Source organism: Jaculus jaculus, chromosome 2 (assembly GCF_020740685.1).
Source record: "Jaculus jaculus isolate mJacJac1 chromosome 2, mJacJac1.mat.Y.cur, whole genome shotgun sequence".
Taxonomy (NCBI): domain Eukaryota; kingdom Metazoa; phylum Chordata; class Mammalia; order Rodentia; family Dipodidae; genus Jaculus; species Jaculus jaculus.
In genome coordinates, this window is record NC_059103.1 from 196,414,762 (window position 1) to 196,435,958 (window position 21,197).

Here is a 21,197-nt window from a genome sequence, read left to right on the forward strand (position 1 = left end):
GGCTCTGCAGTGAGGGAAATCATGTCTCCCTAACAATGAGTGCCCACGCCCTGGTACCCACAGCCTGTCCCCAACCCATCAGCCCTTCTCCCCACCCAAGGAGAGCCAAGACCCCCATGGCCCGGGGTCTCCATGTCCCCCATCTAGACACACTCAGCAAGCACACAGGCCCCTGCTACCCTCCCCTGCCACCAAGTCCCATAGCCAGCCCCATGTCCTCACACTTCAGCAAAAACTCTTTCCTCCTGGAGGTTTCTTTTTCTTTTTTTCTTTTTTTTTTTTTTTTTTTTTTTTTTTGGTTTTTTTAATGTAGCGTCTCACTCTAGCCCAGGCTGACCTGGAATTCACTATGGAGTCTCAGGGTGGCCTTGAACTCACGGTGATCCTCCTACCTCCACCTCCTGAGTGCCGGGATTAAAGGCGTGCGCCACCACACCCGGCCCTGGAGGTTTCTTGCTCCAAGGCTCCCCTGGGTTGAGCTAGTACCCCTGAGTCCAGAGCAGAGGATGGCAGGCTCTATGCCTCCATACAGGCTGTAACTGGACGAAGCCACCTGCGGGTGGGGAGAAAGGAAAGTGACAAAGAGACTCAGGGACAGACAGACAGGAAACAGCAGAGCTGAGATACGAAGCACAGTTGGAGACTCCGCGGCAGAGCCAGGAACTGAGACAGACTGGGAGGCCACTGTCCACTGCCAGCCCTTCTCAGAGTCGGGTGCAGAGAGGAGGGGGCCGGGAGCCTCAGACCCTCCAGCGGGCAAGAGATGGGCATACTGGGAGTGGCCAGGAAGGGTGGCGTAGGCCCTTCTCGCAGGCCCCTGCCAGCCCCGCCCTGCTCCTCCCACGCCTCCTGCTCCAGCTATAAGGCCTGGGGAGAGGAGGGCCCCACGACTTCCTCATGATGCTTGGGAAGAACGCGGCCCTGCTGTTCCTCGTTGCCCTAGCTGTGGCCACCAGCCCAGGTGAGAGTCTGGACTTTTGGGTTAGGCAAGGGAGGGTAGCTTTGTCCTATGTGCAAGACACCTCAGCCCCAGACAGTCTGGGCCTGACGGAAGGTCACCAGAAGCTGGGAGCTGGAATTGTCTCCGAGAATGCTGACATAGTGGGATGCTTGCCTCTTAGAATGTAAACCACCGGGAACCTTCATCTAACCTCACGGGAATCATGGACTTGCCTCACTGCTGAATCAGGGATTTTTAGCATTGTCTTGTGGATTCATAGTTTGATGGGGGAGAGCCAAAGCCGTCTTAAGAGACCTCCCTTGCTCCCAGGTCCTCCTCCTCAGTCTTGAGCAGCCCTGGGGTACCAAGTCCCTCCCCATCCAGTTACAGGCAGCCATGCTAAGCACCTGGCCTGGCTCAGTTTCTAGAGCTCAGATGGTCAGGATGGGGGTGGCTGGGTCCTTAGCCAAACCCCAGAGTTGCTCCGTGCTCCCTCATCTTCCGTACCTCCCCCCAGAGGTGACCTGGAGAAGGTTCCAGAGCACTGGGGCCCTGACACCCCTCCTGATCTGAGCACAGAACAGGGACCTCATGGGGTTCTAGGGCTAGGGGTGCGGCACCTGCCTAGGGCAGGGGAGGCGGCAGGCTGTCATGGTGGGGCCTTTGCCTGACTTGCTCCTGACCCCTCCTCCCCCAGCCTGGGCACTCCGCTGCCACGTGTGCAGTAGTACCACCAACTGCAAGCAACCCCAGACCTGCCCGGCCAGCTCCCGTTATTGCAAAACCATGACCACAGGTAAGTGGCAGTCCCCGTGCCTGGGGCCCGGGGGGTCTGGCCCCAAGCGTGACGCTGGTGATGGTTGAGTCACAGCAGCAACCATGTCTAAAGCGGAGGGTGCTGTAAGCGGTCGGGGTCGTGTGGTGATGCCCTTGCCCCTCTCGTGTGCAGTGGAGCCTCTGGCAGGGAACCTGGTGAAGAAGGACTGCGCAGACTCCTGCACCTCTGACTACAGCCAGCACGGCCAGGTCAGCAGCGGCTCCGGCTTCACCCAGTGCTGCCAGGGAGACCTGTGCAACGAGAAGCTAAGCAGTGCTGCGCCTGCACGCACCCTGCTCAGCAGCGCCACCCTAGGCCTGGCGCTCACCCTAGGCCTCCTTATCCTCATGGTCCCCAGCCTGTGACACTCACCCCAGATGTACCCTTGCTTGCCCCTGCCCTTCCGGTTCTTGGGGGGTCCACAGCCTCCCACGTAGCCATGATGGAGGAACCAGATGCTGAAGCTGGGGGCTGCCTCCGAAAGCTGGAGTCAGATCCTGGTGGCCTGGAGAGCTGATGACTCAATTCCTGCCCCAGCAGAGGGAGAGGACTGGCGTGGCGGGGAGGGGACAGAGAGGCTCAGTCTCTTCTGATTTTGTATTCATTCCATTTATTTTTCTACTTGAACTTGTGCAAAGAAATAAATGATTGAAAAATATTGTGGCCGTGGTGTAGAGAGGATGGGGCAGGCATCTCGTGGATTTTCCAGCATTGGTCACCACGGACCCGCCTTGGCAGCATGCAGTGGCACCTGGCACGTGGCCTGGAAGGCATATCCATCCTGGGAGGGGCAGCTTCTCCCTCATGCCCCTCTCTTAGAGGGTGGGTGTCCAGCAGTTCCTCTAGCCCAAACATGGGGTGAGGCCTGGGTAAAGCGGGGTGGAGGGCTTGGAGGCATCTCTCAGATGCCTGCTGCATGAGGAGGGGGTACCTCTCGCAGATCCAGCCCCTGACATCCTGGTTCCCATTCTTTGGGCTACTAGGACACTGACTGTCCACAGCTAAGCCTCAAGGCAAGTGCAGCCCCCGGGACTGACCCCTCCTCAGAAGTCCACCCAGGGGGAGCACGGTGGAAGTATGACTCAGGACAAGGTCTGGTGAGAGGCCCAAAGGCCTGGAGGGGCCTGTGCAGAACACAGCCCCCAGAGGTCCAGCATCCAGGTCTTCTTAAGCTCTTGCCCACTGCCGGGGGTTTGGGCAGTTTCCTGAATGTGAGGGTGTGAGGTCAAGGTCCTCAGAAGATGCCAAAACACACAGCCTTCCCTTGTCCTGGGGAACAGGCCAACCCACTCCTCCCCGCAACAACCACTCTTGAGGCCCCTTGGGGTGGGCACAGGACAGCCCCGTTCAGCCCCCCCTTGCATATGGTGGAAGGGTGACTGCTGAAGAGGGGCCACACGCGCCTGTGCATGTTCTTCTTCCCTCCCGCTTCCCTTCGTAATAGGAGTTTGGGGGTTCACGAAGAGTTCTCGAACTCCAAACCCTGTTTTCTCTTATCTATTTTTAACAAAGAATTGAAACAAACAGACTGAGAAGCCAAGATTATAGACTATTGGTTTTATCAGGGGAGTCTGTGAATCAAGGGAGGGGGCTGGATACCCCCATGTGGCCTGAGCCCACATGGAATGCTGAGTATGGGATGGAGGGAGATGTGAAAAGGGCTTTAGGGAAATGAAAAAAGGCCAGAACTGAAAAAGTGCACGCCTTTAATCCCAGCATGTGGGAGACCAAGTAGGAGAATCTCTGTGAGTTTGAGGCTACCCTGAGTCAACAGAGTGAATTCCAGGTCAGCCTGGGTGAGAGGGAGAACCTACCTCGAAAAACAAACAATCAAATAAATAAAACCCTGGGCTGGAGAGATGGCTTAGCGGTTAAGCGCTTGCCTGTGAAGCCTAAGGACCCTGGTTCGAGGCTCGGTTCCCCAGGTCCCACGTTAGCCAGATGCACAAGGGGGCGCACGCGTCTGGAGTTCGTTTGCAGAGGCTGGAAGCCCTGGCGCGCCCATTCTCTCTCTCCCTCTATCTGTCTTTCTCTCTGTGTCTGTCGCTCTCAAATAAATAAATAAATTTTAAAAATAAATAAATAAATAAAACCCTTAAAAGGTAAGGCAGACTGCCCAAGCTGGGGAGGCATGGTCTCACTGAAATGAAGTGAAAGGAAGGGGAGTAGTGTAAATTGCCCCAAGTCTCTGCAAATAATTCCATTGCAGTTGGCTTTGCCCTCAGGCTCAGGTGAGAGAGAGGGAAGGGGGCTGATTAGTCTGAACCCAGGGGACTGGCTCAGGAAGAGGCGAGCACACCTGAGTAGGGACACGAAATCCCAGTTCTGCTGAAGCAAGCCTGTGACATCTCTTCTGGTTCCCTCTATCTGACTACCTGATCTTCATGCACCTCACCGATACCCTGAACTGAACCCTCTGACCACAATGGCACCAGTACAGGGGCATTGGCCTGGAGGCTGGCAGAGGTGGAGTGTGACCTGGGTGGCATTCACTCTTACCTTACCTCCTCTGAGATCCTGGGCCATCACAGAGACCCAATGCTGAGTCCAAAGCATGCCAGGCAGGCACAGTCTGGGGTGAGCTGGGCTGCCTCCACTCTGTAAATCCCCTTTTCTGTGCTCGGTCCCACTTCCAGGTCCCCAGTGGGTGCCACCGAATAAGGTTCTCAGCCTCCTGAAGCCAGGGTTTCCAATCTACACAGGATCTCAGCACCACACCCAGGTCTCACTGCTGCTGTGTGATAAGAGCTGGTTTGCCACGGAGCCTGCCACTCTCACCAAGCCAGGGCAGGGCGTTCACCTACCATGGGTGAGAGAGGAGAAGGAAAGACTGGAAAGACTGTGCCCCAATCTCACAAATCAGGAACACTCTCCGGAGCACTGGGCCCCACCCATGGTCCAGGTGCTCCCCAAGTCTGCCAGCTCTGGAGCTCTTGAGCCAGGTCTGGTGTCCTGGTGGCCTGAAGAGCCTGGCTTTTTTTTTTTTTAATTTAATTTATTAGTTTTCTTTTCAGTAAATACAGGCAGTTTGGTACCCTTGTTTAGGCTCATCTGTGATCTACCCCCTCCCATTGGACCCTCCTTGTTGATGAAAATGGGTCTTGCATTGTGGAGTTAGCCCCCAGTTATTGGTATGATAAATGTCTCTGCAAATCATGACCCAACATGTGGCTCTGACATTCTTTCCGCCCCATCTTCCGCAAAATTTCCCTGAGCCATGTTGGGTTCATTTTTGGTCTGCTTCAGTGCTGAGTTATTGGGGGCCTCTGAGGCTCTGGCTCTCTGATTTGGTAGGCATTGATTCTTCTCTGTGTTGGTCTCCTTCCCCCTTGTGCTGGTATCCAGTTCACAGGAAAACATCACCCTTGCTTGTTTCGCCAGTTGCCGTAGTGACAGTTGGGCTCCTTTTGAGGTATGTTGGGGCAGCTCTCTTCTTATGATCTGCATCTATCTGGAAAAGAGAAGCAGATTCTCCAACGGAGAGTAAGATAGCACCCGGAAAATTGAGATAACACTTACTTTTTTGATAGGCAGTATGATAGGTGTAGGCCCTCTTATACCCCATGATTGATGGTAGCTTGATATTGTAGAGTGTGGCTTTTGAAGGTAATGGCCACCAAAGACTTCATTCCACAAGGCACCTGGCCACACTCGCTACCGCTTTTCAGCAGTGGCCCTGAGATAGCGCAGGCACAGGAAGCCACCAGAAGAAGGAAGGAAAGCAGAGAAAAGGTCCAGGGGAAGCCAGGTCGCAGCCCTAACCATTTCTATGTGAGGAAAACAAGTCAGGGAGAAGGAAACTGACACATATATATCCCAGGGCAGCAAGGACACAGGATTTCTACTCCAAGGAGAGCCACAATGAGGAAGGAAAGGGGCACTATAACTGGTTCTGTCCATTGGCAGAGAGAAACGTGGTCCGACCCCAGCAATGAGGAAGCAGGTGTGTAGGCATAAATCACATGAAGTATCAACACGTCACAGATGGGGGGAGTAACGAGTACCACCACATGGGTTGGGTATGGCTTTAAGTAGCAGTGACAGCCTAAGGGCCACAGAGGCAGCGGAGCACAGCGTGGGGAAGATCTGACAGGGCGGGAAGGGACAAGGAACATATCACAGCACGAAGAGTGGTTTGGACAGTGCACATAACACACACGAGGACTGGGGGACAGTGCTCATATCGCACACGAGGACTGGGGGAGAGTCTCACATCACACACGAGGACTGGGGGACAGTGATCACATCACACACGAGGACTGGGGGAGAGTCTCACATCACACACGAGGACTGGGGGACAGTGATCACATCACACACGAGGACTGGGGGACAGTCTCCCATCACACACGAGGACTGGGGGACAGTGATCACATCACACACGAGGACTGGGGGACAGTCTCACATCACACACGAGGACTGGGGGACAGTGATCATATCACACACGAGGACTGGGGGACAGTCTCACATCACACACGAGGACTGGGGGACACTGCTCACATCACACACGAGGACTGGGGAACAGTGCTCACATCACACACGAGGACTGGGGGACAGTCTCATATCACACACGAGGACTGGGGGACAGTCTCACATCACACTCGAGGACTGGGGGACAGTCTCATATCACACACGAGGACTGGGGGACAGTCTCACATCACACTCGAGGACTGGGGGACAGTGATCATATCACACACGAGGACTGGGGGACAGTGCTCACATCACACACGAGGACTGGGGACAGTGCTCACATCACACACGAGGACTGGGGGACAGTGCTCACATCACACACGAGGACTGGGGGACAGTGCTCACATCACACACGAGGACTGGGGGACAGTCTCATATCACACACGAGGACTGGGGGACAGTGATCATATCACACACGAGGACTGGGGGACAGTCTCATATCACACACGAGGACTGGGGGACAGTCTCACATCACACACGAGGACTGGGGGACAGTCTCATATCACACACGAGGACTGGGGGACAGTCTCACATCACACACGAGGACTGGGGGACAGTCTCACATCACACACGAGGACTGGGGGACAGTCTCACATCACACACGAGGACTGGGGGACAGTCTCACATCACACAGGAGGACTGGGGGACAGTGATCACATCACACACGAGGACTGGGGGACAGTGCTCACATCACACACGAGGACTGGTGGACAGTGCTCACATCACACTCGAGGACTGGGGGACAGTCTCACATCACACACGAGGACTGGGGGACAGTCTCACATCACACACGAGGACTGGGGGACAGTGCTCACATCACACACAAGGACTGGTGGACAGTGCTCACATCACACTCGAGGACTGGGGGACAGTCTCACATCACACACAAGGACTGGGGGACAGTGATCATATCACACACGAGGACTGGGGGACAGTGCTCACATCACACACGAGGACTGGGGGACAGTGATCACATCACACACGAGGACTGGGGGACAGTCTCATATCACACACGAGGACTGGGGAACAGTGCTCACATCACACACGAGGACTGGGGGACAGTCTCACATCACACTCGAGGACTGGGGGACAGTGATCATATCACACACGAGGACTGGGGGACAGTGCTCACATCACACACGAGGACTGGGGGACAGTGCTCATATCACACACGAGGACTGGGGGACAGTCTCACATCACACACGAGGACTGGGGGACAGTGCTCACATCACACTCGAGGACTGGGGGACAGTCTCACATCACACACGAGGACTGGGGGACAGTGCTCATATCACACACGAGGACTGGGGGACAGTGATCATATCACACACGAGGACTGGGGGACAGTGATCATATCACACACGAGGACTGGGGGACAGTGATCACATCACACACGAGGACTGGGGGACAGTGATCATATCACACACGAGGACTGGGGGACAGTGCTCATATCACACACGAGGACTGGGGGACAGTGATCATATCACACACGAGGACTGGGGGACAGTGATCACATCACACACGAGGACTGGGGGACAGTGCTCACATCACACACGAGGACTGGGGGACAGTGATCACATCACACACGAGGACTGGGGGACAGTGATCATATCACACACGAGGACTGGGGGACAGTCTCATATCACACACGAGGACTGGGGGACAGTCTCACATCACACACGAGGACTGGGGGACAGTGATCATATCACACACGAGGACTGGGGGACAGTGATCATATCACACACGAGGACTGGGGGACAGTCTCACGTCACACACGAGGACTGGGGGACAGTCTCACATCACACACGAGGACTGGGGGACAGTGATCATATCACACACGAGGACTGGGGGACAGTCTCACATCACACACAAGGACTGGGGGACAGTGATCACATCACACACGAGGACTGGGGGACAGTCTCACATCACACACGAGGACTGGGGGACAGTCTCACATCACACTCGAGGACTGGGGGACAGTGCTCACATCACACACGAGGACTGGGGGACAGTCTCACATCACACACGAGGACTGGGGAACAGTGATCATATCACACACGAGGACTGGGGGACAGTCTCACATCACACACGAGGACTGGGGGACAGTCTCACATCACACACGAGGACTGGGGGACAGTCTCACGTCACACACGAGGACTGGGGGACAGTCTCACGTCACACACGAGGACTGGGGGACAGTCTCACATCACACACGAGGACTGGGGAACAGTGCTCATATCACACACGAGGACTGGGGGACAGTCTCACATCACACACGAGGACTGGGGGACAGTCTCACATCACACACGAGGACTGGGGGACAGTCTCACATCACACACGAGGACTGGGGGACAGTCTCACATCACACACGAGGACTGGGGGACAGTCTCACATCACACACGAGGACTGGGGGACAGTGCTCATATCACACACGAGGACTGGGGGACAGTCTCACATCACACACGAGGACTGGGGGACAGTCTTACATCACACACGAGGACTGGGGGACAGTCTCACGTCACACACGAGGACTGGGGGACAGTCTCACGTCACACACGAGGACTGGGGGACAGTCTCACATCACACACGAAGACTGGGGGACAGTCTCACATCACACACGAGGACTGGGGGACAGTCTCCCATCACACACGAGGACTGGGGGACAGTGCTCATATCACACACGAGGACTGGGGGACAGTCTCACGTCACACACGAGGACTGGGGGACAGTGCTCACATCACACACGAGGACTGGGGGACAGTCTCACATCACACACGAGGACTGGGGGACAGTGATCATATCACACACGAGGACTGGGGGACAGTCTCACATCACACACGAGGACTGGGGGACAGTGATCATATCACACACGAGGACTGGGGGACAGTCTCACATCACACACGAGGACTGGGGGAACACTGCACTACGGTAAGAACCCCAGCCTTCATATCGCCACAATGTCTTTGATATCGCCTGGATTCTCAGCAAAGTCATATGGTCTCGGGTCTCCCATCCTCTTCTTCACACCTGTCCTCTTCATGTGTCCCCGCTCCTGCCTCCTGGCTGCCTTGATGTTATCTCACTGTGCAGCCTTCTCTGCTCTTAGGCCCAGCCTGGCCAACCCTAACCCTGATCAGAACCCCCACAATCCTGTCAATATGTCCAGATTCTCAAGCCAATGGGAGGCTACCAGCCCTGCCTCTTATGCCCAGTAACCTCCATGAGGGGCAAAAGGAGGAACTTATTCAGGGGGAGCCTAGACCAGACTCCAGGCCTGCACAATGATATCCTCAGTGGGGAAAGCAAAGAGCAGGGCTCCAGTCTCCCACCTCATACTCTCCTAGTGCCCTAGAGTGTGGAGGCACTGACCCCATTAGAAGGACTTGACAGACCTCTGATCCACCCAGGATTCAGAGAGACAATGTTCTCCCTCTGTCTTTCCAAAAATCACTGCTTGCAGCCAGACCCAACATGTAGACAAAATGTTGCTTTTCAGGGGACTCACAGAAGCAGCTTACTGTGTTTTCTGAGACAGACCCCATGCTCACAATCCCTGATCCTCCCAGCCCACCAGAATGAGCCTCCCTGACTGCCCATCCAGATCGCACATCTTGCAGAGTTCATAAGGCCCAGTCAACCACCTGTCCCTCTATTCAGCCACCTGGAGACCCAAGGCTGACTTATGACAGGTCCTCTGTGTGATCATGGACAAGTGTGACCAGTACAGTGTCCCCTCCTGGGCATTTTTAGAACGAGCTTTTGCATACCCATCCTTTGTATTGTCTCAACTTTTCTTTCATTGATTTCTTTTTTGCTTTTGTTTTTATCCTTTTATTACTTTGTTTGGATTTTTCTCTGCTCATTCTAGTTTCTCAAGGTGTAAGTTCTTTCCAGAAACCTTTCTTGTCAAACACAGCGCTTGTGTGGAATCTCCCTCCTTGGTCTGCTATAGTTTCTCTCACTGGCTTTGATGGGACCCATCTTCACCTCACCTGCTAGAAGTATTTTCTTTTTTAATTTATTTATTTGATGGGGGGGCAATGGGCGCACCAGGGCCATCAGCCATCACAAAGGAACTGCAGATGCATGTGCCCCTTGTGCCCATGTGCCACATTGCACACTTGCATCACTGTGCGCCTGGCTTATGTGGGACCTGGAGATTCAAACATAATTTCTTAGGCTTTGAAGGCCAGTGCTGTAACCGCTAAGCCATCTCTCCAACCCTAGAAGTCTTTTCTGATTTCCTGTTTTATGTCTCCTGTTTTTCATAGGTTATTTATCAATATGTAGTCACCCAATTTCTACATATTTTCAGATCTTACTGTCATTAATTTCTTTTTTAACATTGTTTGGAAACTTCCATAAACAGCCAATATGCCATGACCATATCCCAATTTCATCACCTTTCTCAGCTCCCAACCCCACCACTGAACCCCTTCTTCCCAAATAGTTTCTCTTCTATTCTGATGTCATTCTCCCCCCCCACCCCATGCAAGTCTTGGGTAGGTAGCTATAAAGCTTGCTACGTCCGCTGCTGGTTAAGACTGTTGATGACTTTTCCCCACCAACAGGCTACATAGCTCTTTCCAGCATCCTGACAGCTTGTTAGCAGGGAGGAGAATTCCATCTCAGGCCAGCTTGATTTCTCAGTGACCTGCAGGTCAAGCATGTGAAGTCTTTTAGCAGTAGGGTCTTAACCATCTAGTTCTTGTGGGAAACCAGGTGTCTTGGCAAGAGTTTATAGTGTTCTGAGGCATCAGGGGCCTCCCTGGCAAACAGCTCCCACCCTGGCACTGAAATTTTTCTAATAATAATCTATGACTTCTGGGTACAACATCATTCATCCACACAAGATACTTCTGCCCAAACTCACTCATTCTCTCTCTGTCTCTCAACATATATATATGATTATCTAGTGAAAAAGTAGGATTCTAAATGGCTTATTCATAACATCTTGATTTTTTTTAAATTTTTTGGTTTATTTTTATTTATTTGAGAGCAGCTGACAGAGAGAGAAAGAGGCAGAGAGAATGGGCGTGCCAGAGCCTCCAGCCACTGCAAATGAACTCCAGACACATGCACCCTCTTGTGCATCTGGCTAACGTGGGTCCTGGGGAATTGAGCCTCAAACTGGGGTCCTTAGGCTTCACAAGCAAACGCTTAACCGCTAAGCCATTTCTCCAGCCCTTAATTTTTTTTTATTTTTTATAAAGATTTTTATTTATTTATATGAGAGAGACCAAGAGTGAAAGAGGGAGAGAGGGGGAAAGAGAAAGAATGGGCATGCCAGGGCCTCCAGCCACTGCAAACAAACTCCAGACACGTGAGCCCCCTTGTGCATCTGGCTAATGTGGGTCCTGGGAAATTGAGCCTTGAACCGGGGTCCTTAGGCTTCACAGGCAAGTGCTTAACCACTAAGCCATCTCTCCAGCCCATATCTTAAATTTTTATTAACCCTGCTCGCTCTTCACCTCCATCTACTCCCCTGACCCTCTTTAGACCATTCATTATATTGCCTGTATTTTGCACCTCTATTTATATCTATTATACCTTCCCCTTAATCCCTCCTCTCTCCTTCCTGCCTCATATAACCTTTCTACCTTCCTGGCCTCTGCTACTGACTTTTACTCCAGCAATGAGAGACTGTGTCACGGGGAGATATGGCAGAAGAGTAATAGAGGTAGACACTCGCCTCGCACCCATCTACACACGTACACACACACACACACACACACACACACACACACACACTACTACACACACACACACACCACACACTACTACACACATACACACACCAAAAAGGTAAGTGATCTGTAAGATTTCCATCCCTCATGTGTGTATTGAGATTTATTTTGTGGCTGAGGACATTGTCTATCTTGGTGGATGCTTTTTGAAAATGGAATTATGTTCTCCTGTATGGTAAAGTCGAGCCATGCTGGATGTTTGTCTGACCCTTGAACTTTCTGTCAGCTGTGAAGGGGTGGGCGGGCTCTCCCTCAGCTGTTGCAGCTTTCCTTTATCTCTCTTGGGTCCTCCTGACAGTTTCAGGGCTTGGTGTATTTTGAAGCTCAGCTGCTGGACAGTGAACAGTTAAACTGCCCTGTCTTTGTCATAAGTGACCTGGCTGCTTGGAAAAATCCCTCTGTATCTGGCACTAAGCCCACATCATTGGGTATCACTTTAGCCATTCTTGCTTCCTTTTAACTGGTGCTGGCATGGTGTTGCAGTTGCCTTCTCATTGCTGGACAAACACCTGACCAGAAGCAGCTCATGGGATGAAAGGGCTTACATCAGGCTCCCAGAGTCCAGGGGAAGCTCCATCATGGCAGAAGCTGGCTCACTTCCATAGATCCTAGCAGAGAGACACCAACAACAGCCAGAAAACACAAATAATCAGAGCTCAAACTGCTGTGAACACAGCTTAGGGCTGGACAACAAGCTCCACCCCCAATGACCCATCTCTTCACAAGAAAGGTTCTGCCCACTGGAGACTCAAGTTGCAGGCTCTATCTTAATCAAAAACACCTCAGTCTATGAGGTCATATATTCAAACCACAACATTCTGCCCCTGGCACCCATAGACTCATGACCATCCATAGCAGACTGCTTCAGGTTCACTGAGATGAACTTCTAGACCAGGCAATTATGGAAGGACGAGGTTTATTGAAGCTTATCCAGGGGAAGTTCCATAATGGCAGAAGTTGGCTTGCTTTCACAGGACCAAACACAGAGAGAAAGAAAGCCACAAGCCAAAAGCCACACAGCATACTTCAGGAACTCCTGGTGGAACTAGGCACTTTGCATTATCTTTAGATTTTAATTTCAAACCCACCACCATACCTTAAGATCCGCCCAGTGACACCTCCTCCAGCCAGGTGGCTGTGGATCCAAACTACAAACTAATAAAACAATGAACATAGTGGGGGCCATCTATTCAAACTACCACACCATCTCACAATGCAAACTGCACTCAGTCCAGCTTCAAAGGCCCCCATGTCTTTACCAACTTTAACCTTGTTCCAAAGTCCAATCTCATCTGAGATTCAAGACTGTCTCTCCAGCCCAACCCTTGTGTCTTAATGCAGGTGTTTGGATCAGATGAATCATAGTGTGATTGGGTTGAAGTCTACCATCCTGCAGCTTGTGTCCTGTTTGACATTTTTGGTTTTCTTTTTTGCCGTTTTTCTATCTTTGATAAGCAGGTGGATATATTATGATTCTGTTGTACTTAATTTGTTGATCGATTAGATAGTTTTCTCTTTTATCCTTTGCTTTCTTTAGTCATTACTTTAGTGGTCTACTGAGCACCCTTACCTTTTACAAATCCTCTTCAAGTGGCAGTGCACACTTCTAACCTCAGGGTTGTGGTTACCTTCCTGTTATTGGGACAAAACACCTGACCCAAAGTAGGCTACAGGAGAAAAGTTTTTAGTTATAGTTCTAGTTTCGAGGGGATGCTTCATGAGGGCAGAGGAAAGCAGGGCACGAGCAGAGGCCGGGCCTCACTTCTGCCACAGTTGGGGGGGGGGAACCTGTTGGGGAGAGTGAGCTGAGATCTGGAAGGGGGAAGCTGGCTATAACCCCTTTTAGCCTCCCCCAGAAACACCCTCCAGCAAGGCTCCATCTGTGACATTGCACCAATGGGGACCAATAATTTAGAACACATGAGTTTGGGGGGCCATCTGATTCACAATACCACACCTGGCTTTTGGGAAGTTGAGGAGGCCTGCCAAAGTTCAGAGCAAGTCTGGGTAACATACTGAGACCTGTCTCAGAAGTAAAGAAAGTAGGGAGAGAGCGGTAAAGGAGAAATTATGTTGTCTCACACATACTGTAATAAGTTTACAAGGACATACTTCTGTTTCCCTATCCTGGCCCATTTTCCTTCAGCTTGCTAAAAACCCCTTAACACATACTTAACTGTTTGTTCATCAAGCAACCAGTTATCTCCTGAAGTGATTTAAAAATCAGAAAAATAGGGGCCCTGGAGAGATGGGTCAGTAGTTAAGGCACTTGACTACAAAGCCTGATGATCAGGCTTCAGTTCCCCAGTACGCACATAAAACCAGGTGCACAAAGTGGTGCATGTTTGTAGCAGCTGGAGCCCCTGGGTACCCATTCTGTGTTTCTCTTCTATCTTTCTCTTCTTACAAATAAATTAAAAAATACATGTTTTTAAATCAGGAAAACGACCAGTACTGGTGTTCTGGTGCTCTGCACTCCTGTGTAGATCCATGAGGTGTCTTGGGATGTATGGTACATTTGGGGTATGACTATTTGGTAAAGAGCGCCACCAACAGGTCCAGTTAGTCTGAGACTGGATCTCACCAGCTACATAGGGCCCACAAACAAGGTAAAACTAGCTGGACGTTGGTGGTGTACTCCTTTAATTTTAATTCCAGCACTTGGAAGGCAGAGGTAGATCGAAGGCCATGAGTTTGAGGCCACCCTGCGACCACATAGTAAGACCCTCCCTAAAATGAACAAATGGCAAAACAGTTCATTTCTTTTAGAGAGGAAAAACTGAGTTTGGAGTCAAAGGACTGTTATACTTTCTTCCTCTGAAATAAGAAACTGAAAAGTTTAAGGCTCATGAAACCGTACAAAGTGCCTGCCCGGGCGGGGCCTCTTTACGGCATCAGTGGAACAAGTTAGAAGTGGGAGAGATCTGGCCTCAACCCGACCCATGGAAAGTGCGGGCCCTGCATGCGCAGCTCGGGGTCGCGAGTGTGTCGCCGTGAGGCTGCGCAGGCGTCTGGTGCATGGACCGAGGTCAGGACACACGCCCCTGACCCGCGATCGCGCCAGGACCGGCTGAACCGGGCCCAGAAATCTCAGGAGCCGGAGTCTGGCCCGCGAGGGGTTCTGACGTCCTCGAGGGCGGGGCCTGAGCGGCTGGGGCGGGGCGTGCGTCGTCGGGGGCGGGGCTACGCGGCAGGGGCGGGGCGGGGCGTGCGTCGTCGGGGGCGGGACCTGCGCGGCTGGGGCGGGGCGTGGCCTGCACGGCAGGGGCGGGGCGTGTGTCGTCGGGGGCGGGGCTGCGCGGCTCGGGCGGGCGGGGCCGGGGGCCGGGGCCCAGGGCCCAGGCGGCAAGGGCGGGGCGGAGCCTGCGGTGAGCTGGGCTGCGGGTCTCCGGCGGACCGGGATGAGTTTGGCGCTCTGCGGGAAACGCGCGAGACGCACATTCAGCACAAGGGTGGGACCTGGGAGCGGCCGTGGGTGAGTTTCTGGACGGCGGGGACTCGAGCTGGTGAAGGTCACGGACGAGGTCACCCGTACCCCGCCCGCGCCCAGAGCCCTCCCGCAATGGACTGCAGTCTTTGGGGCGGGGCTCCGAGAGCGGGGGCGGGCGGCGTCGGAGCCGCGGGTCTGGCCTGATGCTGGCCCTCAGCATCCCGGGGCTGGCTCCACGAAAACGGGTCAGGGATGGCTGCTTTCTCCGGGAAGTGTAATTAGTACCCCCGGCTGGGGCTGGCTCCTGGATGGAGGGAGGGGACGCTTGCTCCAGATCTCACCATTACCACTTTCCAGAATGTACCCTAGTCCCAAACACCCAACCCAGCCTGCGGAGCTCCTTCTCCTGCCTTGTCTGGTGCCAGTGCCCTCTGGCATGAGTCCAAATTCTGTTTCCCCACTAGCTGGACACGTTCCCCTTACGCAGTGGCCACAGACTCAGGGCCGAGCTCACACCTTCCTGGGAGGGGTCCCCCATCAGGACAACTCCAGGAGCAAATGCTGGGAGAAGCAAGAAGAGACTTGAGCCTGGGGCCCCGCCCTATTCTGGCCAGCACGCTGGGCTGAAGAGGGGGAGAAAGCCGCTGCACCAAGGGAGCCCTGGGTGAAGTTCTGATTTGGATCTTTGCTGTTTAAGGTCCCTGGGACCTCCCGGGCTTCCAGTGATGCTGTCCGCCCCTCCCCTTCTCTAGCTCCGCCCCTCACCTCTTTACCCGTTCTAGTTGTGGGTTGGAATGCCATTTGCCCCGCTCCCTCCTACAGCTCCCTCCAACACCCATCTGCTGGGATCTGGAAACCTTAGGTGACACCCACTGAGTTGGAAGGCTCTTCTGCCTACCCTCCTGCCTTCCCCACCCAATGCTGACCTCTTGTCTCTGTCACCGTGTAGGACTGCAGTACTTCTAGGAGACCTAGGTAGAGCAGGGCGCTGCCTTGGCCCGAGTTGGACCAGGTGCTGGCTTGACTGCTGACACCCAGGCTGCCCTCTCAGCTCTACCATGGCACCCCTGCACGCGGTGTTCCTGGTGGCCCTTGTGGGCCTGCCTCTGGGTAAGGTGGACGGAGGCTGGAGGGTTACACATACCTGTGTGAGGGACGGGCAAGCTGAAAGTGGGGAGGCTGGCCAGAATGATCAGTGGCTACATCACTTTCTGGCTGCCCAGTCCTGGGTGGGTTTGATGGGCAGGAGAAGAGGACTTGCCGTGCTTTGTGACCCCTGTCTCCCGGTCCCCAGCCCAAGCTCTGGACTGCCACGTGTGTGCCTACAATGGAGACAACTGCTTCAACCCCATGCGCTGTCCAGCCATGGCCATCTATTGCATGACCACACGTACTTGTGAGTCTAGCAGCCCCCGGGCCCTACCTAAACAATGGCATGTAAGAGGGAGACTCCCACCCCTGGGTCTTTCATGGGATCCCACACTGAGTACCTTGCCCAGTGGCCCTGCATGCTGGGGCGGTTGGTGAGCTGGGGTTCCACTCCTCTCAGGGCAGCCTTCTTGCCCCCCACCATTCTCTACAGACTTCACCCCATACCGGATGAAAGTGAGCAAGTCATGTGTGCCCAGCTGCTTTGAGACAGTGTACGATGGCTACTCCAAGCATGCATCCACCACTGTGTGCTGCCAGTATGACCTCTGTAATGGGGCTGGCTTTGCCATGCCAGCAACCTGGGCCCTGGCCCCCATACTCCTGGCCACCTTCTGGAGTCTGCTATAAAGTCCTGGTCCCCATGCAGACACACTCAAGAACAAATCTCTTCAGAGACACAGTTGTACCCTCTCACACTACACACCCCCAGACTTCCCCAATACTCCTCAACCACACCCAGGGCCCAAGGCTACCTACAAAAGGACTGCTGATCCCTAGCCACCCACAGGGCCCCAGTGGAAGGCCATGATCTTTCATTTTTAGAAGGCTGATGTGTGTGGCCTGGAGCTCCCAAAGGTGCCTGGCTGTTGGCAGGCTGGGCCTGTCCTCTGTCCAGGAATGAAGACATCTGGAAGTCAACCAAGGAACACTGACTTGATGAAACCAGTGGTCAAACTCCACCTTCTGGGTAGCAAGACCCTGCCTCAGTCTTCCCAGTAGAGGGTAGGTATGCTGGAGGGGTGAGGGAAGATCACGAATGGGCTGAGGGTTATCAGGACCCAACAAAGCAGTCCCCACTGAGTCCAGCAGCTGCCTAAGGGCAGGTGTGGGGTGAGAACTATGTGAGGAAGACCTTTCTCTCTGTCAGCTGCTCTAGGAACCCTGCCAGACCTGGTGTCAGAGCAGCTTGAGCTGTCTTGCTCCCCCAGGCCCTTTGACCTCCATACCCCTACACTACACTGTCTGCTAGGCCCTGAGGCTGGCAGGGATATGGGACAGGTGTCCCATGCTGTATTCAGTCTGGCCTGGACACTGACCAGTGTTATTCTGGGCATGGAGGGAACAGGGAGAGGTAGGGCAGAGCAAGGTTGAGTGGGCCAGTGGGGGAGGGTGGGGGAGGTCAGGGCAGTGTCCAGAGTCGGGTCAGCTGCCTAGGTCCTGCAGGCAGCTCCTGCAGCCCTCTCCCCTCTCAGTGAATCCCAGCAGAACGAATACAAGGGCAGCCAGCCCGAGTCCTTCTGTGACTGCCTAAGGGTCTCACGGGCTCCTTCAAGCCTTGATTGAATCTGTACAGAAGGCTTGAGGTCCACTCTGGCTGAAGCAGCCTGCTGGGTGTCAGGATCTCCAAACCCTAGTCCAGGTTTGGGAGTCTTCTCAACAGCCTCCACGCCTGTGCGGGTGGTCCAGGAACTATTGCCCAGTGCCAGTAAGCCAGACGGCCTTGTCCTCCTCACCGACAGCATCCCAGCTCAGGGGCCCACTGAGAAGACTCCTCAGGCTCACCTCGCTTAGGACAGCAGAACGATGGCCAGTGTTCATCTGCCAAGCTTACCATGGCTGTCTGGGGAACCCTGCAGGTCACTGCATCCCAATAGCTTTGCTTGGATCACCAATCCCTGAGAGTTCAGGACACAGGCATCCATCCTGGGGACTCCCCTTCCTGGTCTGATGCAAGCCTGATTCTGCCCCTGGCGTTGGAGGTGGTCTTCTGCCATTTCCCCCTCTGGAGAATAAGCTGCTAGGGGAGGGTGGGGAGGTGGAATCCTGTGAGGGCTCACCCAGATCCCAGCCACCTTTGCTTCTTCCCCTGATCTGGGCATGAGCTCTCCTGGAGGAAGCCCAGTGCTGTCCCTGAGCTCCCACAGGACACCTGCCAGCAAGCGACCAACCTCAGGACAGTGACCCATGCAGGCCTCAGGGTACAGACAGGGAGGGGTCAGAGTTGAGTTTGACTCAGTGGAATAGGCCTGGGAAGCTGTCATTACCCCTCTTGGGCAAGTCCATTGTCTCCAGTTAGGTGGCACCTGAGCACTTTGAGATCAGCACCTCCCCCTCAACCTGGGGATGATGGAAGAGGCCTGTGGCTCCAGAGTGGCGGAGGGTTCTGCAGGGCTGGAAGCAGCTTCTCTCACCTTTCTCCTGAGTGGATCCAACCTCCACAGTGACCACAGTGCTCCAAGCACCTGTCCATACGGCCACATCCTGCACAGACGCGGTCCTGCTGCCGTGGCCTGTCCTTGGTGTCTAGCATAAAGCATATAGAAGTTGTTCAGCCAATGTGGGACACCCCTCCTGGAGAAGTGTGCACTAGGGGCCTGGGACGGCAATGCTGGCTGGCCTGTCCAGAGCCTGCCTGGGGTGATGAGGAATAGCTGTCCAGTCCCACTGCAGGTGGCTCTGAACACTGCACTGAGAGGTGGGGACCGTTACTGTCCCCTTTGGCCAGCGGAGTACAGAGAGCTGGGGCGCCGCCCACTGAGCTTCACCCCACCACGAGGGCTCTTTCTCAGCAGTGGGGGTTCTTGGGGCTTCTCTGGGCACTGTCTGTATAAACCAAAGAATCTTAGTGTGTGAAGTTACAAGAGCTTATGTGTTAGAAAGCTTAGAGAGAGATCAGCAGTGGAGGCTCAAGAAACTAAGGCTCAAGTCAGGAGCCAGGGTGTCCGGCCGTGGGCACTCTGAGAAGAGGGGCACGGAGTGGACTGCCAACAGAGGATGAAGCGGGACCAGCTGTGGGGCAGCCCTGCCTGTGATGGGGCTGGCAAGGCAGTGGTATTCCTGCAGTGCCGAAACCGGAAGTCTTAGCATGGATGGGTGCTTAGGGCGATTGGTGGTAGATCTGTAGGGAGTCACAACACGGAAACAGCTTGTAGACTTCACAAGGCCGTGTGATGGGACTGTGGTGCCATGAGGTATTCTGTCCGTCGTGGGAGGTGGTAGCCTGCAGAAACAGCCAGGGCTTCAGCGGTCAAAAGCAGACTGGAGGTGGAGAGATGGCTTAGCAGTTAAGGCATTTGCCTGTGAAGCCTAAGGACCCATGCTCAACTCTCCAAATCCCATGTAAGCCAGAGGCACAAAGGAGAGGCAAACACAAGCCCACACATGCCCACTAGGTTGTGCAAGTGTCTGGAGTTCGATTGCAGTGGCTGAAGCCTTGACAAGCCAATTCTCTAAAATAAATAAATGCACAGGCAGACTGGAGCTAAACGCAGCCGCACGCCTGGCGCCAGAAAGGTGTCAGGGAGATCAGTGCAGGGCGCCATGCTGCCGTGCTCACAGCCAGCGACCCTAGACACAGGCCGTGAGGAAGGGAAGCACACAAGCTGTGGCTCCTCCCTCCGCAGCTCTTGTGCTGTGGTGCGTGTGTGGCCTCATCACGTTCCTGAAGCTCCAGAAAGATGGAAGCGCGGCCCCCCTGCCCAACTCATCTCCCTGGGCGGGCAGCGCCCCAGCCCTCTCGTGAAAGGCAGAGACAGCACCTGCCCAGCTGGCCCTGGAGACCACTGCACAGCCCAGTCCACGCAGGTGGCCCAGGAAGATGCATGAAGCTCCTTGCTCCTATCAGATGCCTGACACTTCCCTTGGTCACGTCTCTGCCCCCACCCTACCCATGGCAGGTGCATGGGGCACACCTTTAGGCTGTAGTGTCCTCTTCCCCAGCGCTGGGTTCCCGCCCTTGGGAGTGGTCCTGTCAGCGACTCTGAATGAGTAAATAAATAAGGGATGTGTGTGTCTTCCCTACTCTCTTGGCTCGTTGGATCCTCCTGATTCTGAGGGCCCTGGGCTCATGTCCTGATATTAGAGCCGTCCCAGGCACAGGAACTGAAAGCAGGGTTTCCGTGGCTCGCTGGGAGTCACCCTCGTTCCCTACTGAGGCAGACCCACCAGTTTCCTCCGAGGGACCATCAAGCCTTGGAGCAGACCCCGGCCTGACACTCTGGCTTTCTGCTTTCTGAAGCCGTTTGCTTCTCTCCCTGAGGAAGAGGGTCTCATTCTGCCAGCTCCCCTTGGAATATTCCCTTTGCCCTTGGGCCCGGCCCCCAGGCTTAAAAAGCCCACAAGATAGGACGGAGCAAAACTGCCTGAGTAGCATCTAGACCTAACCACCCGCAGCGCCCAGGCGCTGGAAGAATGAGCTCTACCCTGCAACGTGTCCCTTTAGCCTTGAACACCATTTTGTGTGCACACACACCTTGAGCAGCAAGGGCCCCTCCTGCTATTACTGGGCAAGAACCACAGGACTAGAATCCATGGTACCATGCCAGCACAATACCTTGCTGGGTAACATTCACCTCTCTTTGCTGTGACAGAGTACACTGCCACGCTTCTCAGCCACTCCCAGCCTTATGAGGCCAGGACGATGGG

General features: G+C 54.2%; 2 protein-coding genes across 6 annotated transcripts; both read left to right on the forward strand.

Annotated features, from left to right (window-relative positions):
- Positions 1–870: 870 nt before the first annotated feature.
- On the forward strand, positions 871–2,415 carry Ly6d (lymphocyte antigen 6 family member D). Its single transcript, XM_004661398.2, has 3 exons — positions 871–961; positions 1,638–1,736; positions 1,890–2,415. Exons 1-3 carry the CDS (start codon positions 898–900, stop codon positions 2,120–2,122), a joined length of 396 nt encoding a protein of 131 aa, XP_004661455.2. The 5' UTR covers positions 871–897; the 3' UTR covers positions 2,123–2,415.
- A 12,907-nt stretch (positions 2,416–15,322) lies between these two features.
- On the forward strand, positions 15,323–20,584 carry Lynx1 (Ly6/neurotoxin 1). Of its 5 annotated transcripts, none has more exons than XR_006635790.1 (6): positions 15,323–15,446; positions 15,866–16,065; positions 16,351–16,511; positions 16,696–16,797; positions 16,984–17,555; positions 20,177–20,584. XR_006635790.1 is itself a non-coding variant. In XM_045144227.1 (5 exons), the coding sequence occupies exons 3-5, from the start codon at positions 16,460–16,462 to the stop codon at positions 17,178–17,180; spliced, it is 351 nt and encodes a 116-aa protein (XP_045000162.1). In that variant the 5' UTR covers positions 15,323–15,446; positions 15,866–16,065; positions 16,351–16,459; the 3' UTR covers positions 17,181–18,850. The 5 variants fall into 5 exon arrangements, 2 of the variants coding, with proteins under 2 accessions (XP_045000162.1, XP_004661398.1); XR_006635789.1 differs by lacking the exon at positions 20,177–20,584 and adding an exon at positions 18,293–18,850; XR_006635791.1 differs by lacking the exon at positions 20,177–20,584 and adding an exon at positions 18,410–18,850.
- The last annotated feature ends 613 nt before the right edge of the window (positions 20,585–21,197 follow it).

What these genes read in the sequence shown, in the direction of transcription:
- Ly6d (XM_004661398.2), top strand. Translation starts at nt 898, where the DNA reads ATGATGCTTGGGAAGAACGCGGCCCTGCTGTTCCTCGTTGCCCTAGCT. An exon ending in AGCTGTGGCCACCAGCCCAG is followed by an intron (nt 962 to 1,637) that starts GTGAGAGTCTGG and finishes CTCCTCCCCCAG; the next exon opens with CCTGGGCACTCCGCTGCCAC. An exon ending in TTGCAAAACCATGACCACAG is followed by an intron (nt 1,737 to 1,889) that starts GTAAGTGGCAGT and finishes TCTCGTGTGCAG; the next exon opens with TGGAGCCTCTGGCAGGGAAC.
- Lynx1 (XM_045144227.1), top strand. Translation starts at nt 16,460, where the DNA reads ATGGCACCCCTGCACGCGGTGTTCCTGGTGGCCCTTGTGGGCCTGCCT. An exon ending in CCTTGTGGGCCTGCCTCTGG is followed by an intron (nt 16,512 to 16,695) that starts GTAAGGTGGACG and finishes CCCGGTCCCCAG; the next exon opens with CCCAAGCTCTGGACTGCCAC. An exon ending in TTGCATGACCACACGTACTT is followed by an intron (nt 16,798 to 16,983) that starts GTGAGTCTAGCA and finishes CATTCTCTACAG; the next exon opens with ACTTCACCCCATACCGGATG.